Raw genomic sequence first — 9,735 nt, forward strand, 5'->3', positions numbered from 1 at the left:
ATTTAGGAAAGTTTCGAAAATGCCAAACTTAGAGTTGATAACTTCACAAATCCAAAAATACATCTCCTGAGTTATCACTGAGTTAATAATTTAGAAAAAATCTTCATGAGATGAGACCATAGATGTATATCCGAACTAAATTTTGAGGAAACCATAGATGTATATCCGAACTAAATTTTGAGGAAACCATAGATGTATATCCGAACTAAATTTTGAGGAAAATAACTCAGTTAACAATTTAGAAAAAACCTTCATGAGGTGAGACCATAGATGCATATCCGGATTAAATTGAGGAAAATAAGGTGAAATTCAATTAAGACATATTTTGATGTGATTATTGTAAATCCAAAAATACATTTTCAAATTTTGACAAACATTTTTAGACTTTCACACCTCTTAGCAATTCCCTTTCTTAATTTGTTTCATAAGAGGGATTATAGGGATTTTGTTTTATTTCTACTATTTTATAGGTCAGGATTAAAGTAAACCCCTAATTCCGATGTTATAAATCTTATAATATGTCCACTAAAATTCATTAAAAATACAAACTTTTTTGCAACTCAATGTCTCTTGATCTTAGTTTCCAGAGGCTTCATACAATAATAACAGCCAAACTAAAGGAACTACAAACTGAAGAAAAAATGATGGAACAATCTCTAAACAAACACAACATATGATTCTTCAATCAGATTATAAAGTACAACAAACAGTCAATAGCCTTTAAACTCTCCTATAATGATCCTTTTGTAATCCCAATGATAATTCTAGTCTTCTTCTCTTTCCGGAGGCAGACCGCAAGGCAGGAGCATTTTCTGGGCAATTTGACAAATAAGAATATAGTGTTAGGTGAAATCATAAAGTATCAAAAGTGTTACTCATATTTCAATCAATCACATAATGTAATAAACACAAGACTTATAAATGGTTTGGGGAGAAACATAGGGGGTTGGAGTGATACGGAGGTCAAAAGTTCAACACCTCAACGCTTGTTATCGACAACGAATTGCACTGCAGGAAAATGCACCGCAACAACCATTAGCATCACACTAGACTCCAAATTATCTCTGCTATTTCGCTGTCGCCGGCTATAACAGCACTAATGACAACACAGGTATTGAGCATGTAATCAATATGAACAAATCAGACTACTACAAGTTGATGTGTGTCAGAATCCATTTAATATCTTTATTGCTAAATATCATGCGATCTTAGCTTAACCAGGTTAAGTATCTCACTAAGGAAAGTACTTCAATTACAAAACTATCCTGCGTATTAATAAATATTTTACAGCATCAATATTTTGACCTGAACTTTATTGCTTACTTCAAAAAGTGCCAAAATCTTGTCTAAGCTTCACGAGAGAAAATACTAACCATCTAGCCACTCCACATCATTTTTCCATCTCCTCGGAGCAGTGTTATCAAATAGCAGAGCCATGGCCGCTATGGCGGATATACATGGCGGTTTTTGGGTTCGCCGCAATGGTAAATATCGGCCGATATTGCGGGGTTTTCCGCTATAGCAGCGCCGTAAAGCGGCTGGTATGGCGGGATTTTGGCTCTCCGCCATCAACAACACTGTCTTGGAGTGAAATATCTAAACAGCAGAAAATGTTGGCTTCTATTCTAAGGTTAGATCACGCTGACTATACTAGTACACCACTAAATTTACCTGTTGTAGTAGGTTAATGACAGGATTTGTTTCTAAATTGACAGGGTCGCACACTGAGATCAAACCCTTCCAATTGTGTTGAGTTTCCCTCCATGCTAAAATAATCTGACTCAATAATGCTTTTGCTTCCTTAATTCCCTCCAATCATAACGACTTTGCAGTAGTCACTTTTCCCATAAAAAACAGGGTGGAAATATGAATCTTTCAACACATTTGCACAATGTGCCATTGGGCATATACAGCACAGTGAACACCTTCGATAATGACACCTCACATGTTACATCCAATAACTAAACCTAGTTGAGCCCAATTTCAATCTTACAAAGTGCCCAGCACCAGTTCTGACCTATTTGCGCCAATGTGCTAATACTGAAATGGTCAATCAGACTGTCAAAAAACCTCAACTATTCTGAAACCCAATGTCTTTCAATGTTAACTGGAATTTTTTCAGTAAATATACTTGATTCGGAGGACTTCAATCATGGTTGTCAAAATTGGGATCTCGACAAAGATCGTTAGGGTATAGAAAAAGCGTAAATTGTAGGATCGTAACACGGATCATAAGATCCCAACAAATAGACAAATATATAGAAATAACTAGGAAAAATAACCTAACAAATATATAGAAATAACTAGGAAAAATAACTTTAACATAAAATTCTCATTAACTTAATCATCAATAGCAAATACTCAATCCAAAAAAACATAATTTCCTTAAACTTAATTTTCTCAATGGCAAGTAAAAACATAATTGTAAGGAAGGAAGAGGTATTGCAGTGCTGAGATAGAAAAAATGAGAAGCAAAGAAGGATTTGATTTGAATTTATAGAAAGGATAGATGAAGGGAAGAAATTTACTCATTATTTGATTAATCGATACAAAATTCTCAGAGTTCCAAATACTTCTGTTTGTCGCGCAACTTTGACAATCCTTATTTTGCAATTCTTAACAACTCATTTAAAACATAGTTTTAAACATTGCAAGTCCCAAAACCCTAAAATATGTGTGCACATCCATTAGGGTTAATTACCAGGTTAATTTATGGGCTAAATCCAACTGTTTAATGATTTGGTCAAAACAAGTCTGAAGCGGGTAAAAACTAAAAAATGGATCGCTCAGATCGCAAGATCCCACGATTTAAGATCTTTCTCTAAGAGTTCAACGCTCTAGCCAAATACATGATCTTTGTGACACTTAAATCGGTGGCCGATATTCGGAGCACAAGATCGTAAGATTTCGGGAGTCAGAGCGAGATCCCGACAACCATGACTTCAAAAGTTTTGTTTTTAATTAATCAAATTTACCTACTAGTTTAGACACCAAACAGGTAGTCGATGAGTGATCTCAATTGTCAACTATTTTTTAAACTATTAAATGTAAAGTTTTGATGGTGTACATTGCACTCATCTTCCCTAGAATCCACCCTTCTTACTAACTCATTTGTGATATAACCCCGCATAAAATAAGGTAAAGAAAGAAACTTATGCTACACAAACCCCACAAGTTTGTATATTTCGAGTGAGTTCTAATATAGACAATGGGTGACCCGAATTATCGATACGTGGGACTTGGTTTTTTCCAATACACCCCCTTGCGTCCAACACTATTGGGCTTTGTGAGCATATAAACAATAGGTGGCCCGAATCGATAAGCTCGTAATACCATGATAGAATTAGAGTTGTCCTAACTCAACCTTACAAAACCAGCTTGTAAGGTGAGGGATGTCACTCCATATAAACCCTTTGTGGGCTCTATCTATCGTGGGTTTTTCCCAATAAGATCTATCTGTCACTGATCACTGCGAACTAACAAGCTAACAACATTCATTTGCCAATGCATAGAACTAAGGACCAATAATAAGTAATTTTGTTTGTTTCCACTTCAAATATCCATGAGAAAACAAAGAAGATGGGAATTAATAAGCCAAATAGAAGCCTAAGTTGAGTTTGAACAAACTAACCTGCATAAAAGTGTAGCGTTGTCTTCCAATAGATTCATTTTCAGCAATAGAAAAATATGAAAGTAAAGGGTAATGCCCAATATATGATGCATAGCTATCACGCTGAATGTTCACTGCCCATTCACTGCACAAACACAACAATAACCACAACAACAAAAAAATTTAAAAAATAAAAAATTGGGGAAAAAACTAATTTGAAAGAACAATAACAAAAAAAGAGAAAAAAACCTACAATCTGTTCATATCAGCATGGCCAGTTCCAACATATTTAGCTTGAAGATGCTCAAGTTGGGAATTGATGTTAAACCTATCACTCGCCTGCATCATAAAACGCACAAATCGTTCGCATAATTAAAATATTATTCTTATTCAGCAGGATTAGGGATTGCGGGAAAAAAATGAAATGGAAATGAAGAAGAAAAGGAATTGTTATGTGAAAGATTGTAAAGAATGAAGGAATAAGAAGATGAAGAGAAAGGATATTGGAAATACCTGCATATTGGCTCTCTCGTTCAGAAACCTTGCTCGCGTGATGGTCTAGAGTTCGAACTAAGCTAGCAGGTTTCACGATTAGGTTAAATATTATTTCCTACTTGTGCTTTGTATATTTATTTTTTAATTTATTTATAAAAAAAATGAACTTGAAGTTTAAATTAATTTTGCTTGTTGTTGTATATCTTCAACAAAATTCTTTATCAAGCATATAATGATGTTTCAATTCGAGAGATTAATTTTTACAGAGATATATAGTTTATATTTTTATATTAATTTACATTTTGAAATATTTGATTTATATTTTAAAAAAATGTATTATTAATAAAAAATTATATATTCTGGTATGTTTGGAATGTGTCAGGGTTTGGAAGACCGAACAAATCAAGTTGAAGACGGTCTGAAGAAACGTAATACAAATAAATAAAAAGTAAAAGCGGAACACATAAGTTTCTCAAGTGCCTCAATAGTGTTTTTGGTCTATGATGAGTTAGTTCATGGACATGTTGACGGGAAAAAAAACGGTGAAAAATACTATGTGCAAGACTATTGTCACTTGAGAAAAGATCATGAGGAACTGAGAGACAGATAACGATTTTTGTAATTTGGAAGATGTTCTGAGTGAGGTTGAAAAAGATAGAGGAAATGAGGTTTGGGGATTGTGAATGTTCGAAGTTCTTTATCTAAAAAAAGAGGAGAACAAGATAGGAAAACCTTGAAAAGAATGGGTCATTGTGAATATGATAGGAAGGATGATTGGTTTTAAGGCCCTTGAGAACAAATTACAACAAATGTGGGCAAGGACATGGGTGATTAGTATTGTTGATATGGGGTATGAATACCACCTAGTAACTTTCACAGGTGAAGAATAACAATACATAACACTGATAGATGGATCATGGTTAATCTAAGATCATTATTTCTTCGATAGGAAATGGAGTGCAAGTTTGTTTCCCGTGAATGATGACATGGAACAAGTTATTGTTTGGACCAGTTTCTCGGGGTTAGCAGTTGAGTACTGATGTAAGAGTACTTAATGTCTTTTATCAGTGATCGAATAAGCATAATAATGAAGGTTGATAGAAATATGTTAACGAGGGGAAAAGGAAAATATGTCAAATTATGTGTTCTAGTTGATTTAACCAAAACCATGTTGACAATGTTTTTCATCAAGGAAAGGCCTTATAAAGTGGAGTATGAAAAACTGCATCTCTTATGATTTAACTGTGGGCATTTTGGACACTATAAAGAAGGGTGCTCAAAGAAGAAAACAGATAGAGAGGAGAGAGCTATTTGAGGACAAGGTAATGAAGTGATGGGAAAGTGAAATTCTAGTTATCAGACTTTAGATGTCACACGGGTTGTTATGACATTCAATTCTGCACAAACAAGAATTATGCAGAACTTAAAAGTAAGTGCAGTAAATAACACAAGTAATTGTTTACCCAGTTCAGTCCAACATGACCTACGTCTGGGGGCTACCAAGCCAGGGAGGAAATCCACTATCAGTAGTATTAATTCAAAGCTAAACTCACCCGTTTACAACTCTTCACTTAATCCCTATCCAATGCAATTTCAATCTTACACTAAGATCAGAGTTCCTACTCACTCCCCCTCAATCACCTCAGTGATTACTACCTTTAATCAATATTAAAGACAATTTTGAAGTCACACTTCAAACAACTCTTGATTGTGCTTAACAGCTTTAATCAAGATACACAGCACTCACGCTTAAAAGCTTAGAGTGACACAACACTTACAACTCAATGAACACCCTACACCAAAGCAATCATCTACGTGATAACAGCTTGGTTTACAAGATATGTCTAATACAAGACTCACAAAAATACAGCAGTGAAGTATGATGGACACACTAAATCTTCACGCCTCAAAATCCCCAGTTCTGAATGAAGGAACGACTTCCTTTTATATTGCAGTACTTGGGCCTTTGCACTTGTATTCTCCTGAATTTAAGGTCACGCGAGTTCCCCTAAATTCCACATCTAGGTTACTAACAAATAGGCTATTTGTTAGGTTCATTAAATGTAGCTTGGTTGTTGTTTTCCTGGATTTTCTCTCAGTTGTTGAATCCCTGAAGAATAGCCTGAGAAAAAGCTGAACAAGAAAACTAAACAACCTACAATATAGCATATGCTGTCAGAAATGAATGTCACAACATTCAGCTTGACATCAAGGACCATATGCTAAGTCTGTTTTTCCTGAAAACAGACTGTACATAATTTGCTGAACTGTACAGGACTAACCTGTCCATTCTACAGTAGCAGCTTACAATAATAAATGTCAAAGCATCCAATTTGACATTTACACATTTAGCCTTAAGTCAGTTCTGTTTTACTCTTGAAGAACAGACTAAGAAACATACTGAAGTGTAGCAGAACTCCACTCTGTTTATTGTTCAGTATATGCTGTCAATGATGAATGTCATAACATCCAGTTTGACATTCAGACAGTAGGCCTTATGCCAGGTCTGGTATTTCCTTGATAACCAGACTGGAAATGAATACTGAGCTCTAACAGAACACCAACTGTTCTATTCCTCAGTATCTGCTGACAGGGATGAATGTCACCACATCCAATTTGACATTCAATAAATCCTGTATTAGTTAATCCTGCAGTAAACTACTCAAGTATGTCATGACATTAGTCAAGACATCAGAGTACAGTTAGATATTCTAACCTACAATGCAGTCACACCTTCACACCATGTCATGACATCAGTTAAGACATTAGAATTCAGCTAGTGTTTTACCATACAATGCAGCCAATTAAACACCTACAGAAAGATTGAACTAGACTGATCAAAACGGGTTATCCAATCTCAAATGTGTTGGTCTTAACTGACCTCACACTTTATAGAATTGGACCCAAAAAATCATGTTATTACGTGGGCTTAAAATATATCACTTCGAGCCCGCCTAAGATAGACGGGTTATCAGCTACCTAGTCCTAAATAGGCCTTCTATTTATTATTTTTTATAATATGTATATATATATATATATATATATATATATATATATATATATATATATATATATATATATATATATATATATATATATAATAAAAAAATTCTTAATATTTATTATAAATACAATATATAAAGTATATACTTTTAAATATAATAAAAAAAATTAAAAAATTAAAAAACTATTTTATGAAAAGAAAAAATATATAATTGTGTGGCTAGATCTAATCAAAAGAAAAGAGTAAAAAAGAAAAGATAAAAAAGAAAAATAAATAAAATTAAAATAAATAAATAGATAATTCAATAAAATATATTAGTTTACTATCCATTGATCGGGTGTTATGTAATTGAAACTCGTTTGATATGTTTTTCTTTGTTGCCTTTGAGTTCCCTTCTATAAAACAATTTTCTTTCTCATCGGTGTGAATTGTATGTGATGCTTGTCGTGGCTATATATAAAATATAGTTTGTCGGGTACTTGACTACAAGTGCACAATCTAGTCGCTTTAGTTTTAAAAGATATCGATCCCACAGGGACCTATGGTCAAATTAGTGCTGCTAACGCCACTATGTTTAGCTAAGGGAGTTGATTAGTAAGAGTTCGGGGGTAATATAGTAAATCTAAGGGAAATTTTCGGTTTTAAGAAAGAATTAAAGGAAGGAATCAGTATGCAGCGCATTAATCGTCAGGGATTCGATAAGTCACCGATGAATAGTTTAAATGTCAAATATCTCTCAGTAGAAAATGTTTATTTAAAAGACTTTATCTCACACTCTCATGGTTGTTGATTTGGCATATAACTTTAAGTCAGAATGTACGCTCTCGCTGTCCCATTTGAAGTCAAAATTACTTTTTGAAAATAAATAAATTCTAATTGTTTTTAAAGTGCTCTCGCTGTTTTTAAACCCAATGCCTAATTTTTACTATCCAGCTCGAGCCTCACGCTCTCGCGATTGTTGGTTCTCACCTTAGTTAATTTCCCACTCTCGTGGCAAAATCGTATTAAATAGCTTTTCACGCTTTTTGTGATAAAGTTAATTAAATTCATATTAAAAACTTCAGCCTAAAAGGTTATTTGAGAAAAAGGGTTTTCACCGGTTATTATTAAATCTCATCAAACTAAGTTGCTACATACCGATATCGGTAGTTTAGCCGGACATATTAATTAAAGCAATCACAAGGCATAAACAGATTAACTCAGCGGCAAACATGCTTATAACAATAAATGGGCAATAATAATGATAATTCAATAAAAACCTGGAGATCGAAGTACAAAGTATAGCGATTCTTGGAGCACTTGAGCACTCCTCCACAAGTCGGTAGGCTTTGCTTCTTCAATACATATTACTACTTAAAATTAAATAAAGTGTAGTAGTTCCCCGGTGTAGGAAACTACTACTATGGCTAACTGGAAAACTAACTGGAAAAGGGAAAATATAAAAAGAATGGCGAATACAATAAGGCAACGGAAACAAGGTTGCTGGAAAGAAAGAAAAAATGCTGAAAAATAGAAAGCTGGAAATTAAACTGCAGAGCGTAAATATCAAAGTAGGCGTCCCTAATTTTTCCTAATTGAGTCCTTTATATAGTGTCCATTAGGTCTTGGTAGTTGAGGAATTCAAGGAACACTTGGTCTTGAGAGAGGAAATCGTGGGAAAAGTTTGTTGGAGGAAATATAGGCACTTTTGGGTGCCTGTTGCTGACTGCTTTAAAGCGCAGTTTGTGGCCGTGTGACGCTCTTCATGGGCCTGTGACGGTCGTCACAGTCTGGGCCGTGACGAGCGTCATGAATGTGTGGCGATCGTCACATCAGCAAAATCTGCTTTTTCTGTTCTTCTGGTTTTTCTATGCTTTTTTACTTGTTTCTTCTTCTTTTTCTTCCTTTTCTTCATTTTGCTCTTTAATGCATGGAGATTTAAATACCTGCAAAAACAACACGAATACTTGCATAAAAATCGGGATATTAATCGAAATGATGTGATTTCTGAGTGTAAGTAGAGGCAATTATCAGATGTGTTTTCGCGTTATCAAACTCCCCTAAACTTGAATCTTTGCTTGTCCTCAAGCAAACACAATTTGAAAAATAGAATTTAAACGCGGATACATTACATGTTCGTACGTGGTTGTCAGGTGGATTGTTAGGATGTCCGATATTGAGTGAAACACCAAAGATACTGTGATGACACGAGCTTTCAGCTTTATCATAGATCTCTCCTTTACACATGCCAGTTCGAATCATGCTATTATAGCTCGACCTAGTGTCTCTGTTTCTATTTCACCTGGTTTCATTCTAGCGCAATCACATTAAGCCCTTTGCCTCCGCACGCACTTAGTGGAGTAGCCGGTTAGTAACTTTGATCCTTTTCTTAGCACGGGGGTCTGGTACACTAGTGTAGTACCCCTTTATATATCCCATTCGAAGGTTGTGGGGGGTCGAACCGTAGTTCGCCCTACCGAGTCCAGTACCAGGTATCTTTGGACCAACCGACTGGGGTTTTTATTCCTTCTTTTTGCATAACTTTGCAACCTTTTGTATGGTTCTTTTTATCAATTTCTTGATAGCAACAGTATGAAGGAGTTTCTTGATTTGTAGGCATCAAACACTTATATTCATCGGCTCTCCA

The 9,735-nt window shown here is 34.8% G+C and overlaps 1 protein-coding gene across 2 annotated transcripts; it reads right to left on the minus strand.

Annotated features, from left to right (window-relative positions):
• Positions 1 to 477: 477 nt before the first annotated feature.
• On the minus strand, positions 478 to 4,278 carry LOC127075145 (uncharacterized protein At4g14342). 2 transcript variants are annotated; one of them, XM_051016598.1, is made up of 4 exons: positions 4,124 to 4,278; positions 3,864 to 3,949; positions 3,632 to 3,755; positions 478 to 812 (listed from the first exon to the last, which is right to left on the minus strand). In XM_051016598.1, exons 1-4 carry the CDS (start codon positions 4,127 to 4,129, stop codon positions 765 to 767), a joined length of 264 nt encoding a protein of 87 aa, XP_050872555.1. In that variant the 5' UTR covers positions 4,130 to 4,278; the 3' UTR covers positions 478 to 764. The 2 variants fall into 2 exon arrangements, with proteins under 2 accessions (XP_050872555.1, XP_050872556.1); XM_051016599.1 differs by lacking the exon at positions 4,124 to 4,278 and having other exon boundaries at positions 3,864 to 3,955.
• Positions 4,279 to 9,735: the final 5,457 nt, after the last annotated feature.

The sequence above is a fragment of the Lathyrus oleraceus genome, chromosome 4 (assembly GCF_024323335.1).
Source record: "Lathyrus oleraceus cultivar Zhongwan6 chromosome 4, CAAS_Psat_ZW6_1.0, whole genome shotgun sequence".
In the NCBI taxonomy this organism is placed as follows: domain Eukaryota; kingdom Viridiplantae; phylum Streptophyta; class Magnoliopsida; order Fabales; family Fabaceae; genus Lathyrus; species Lathyrus oleraceus.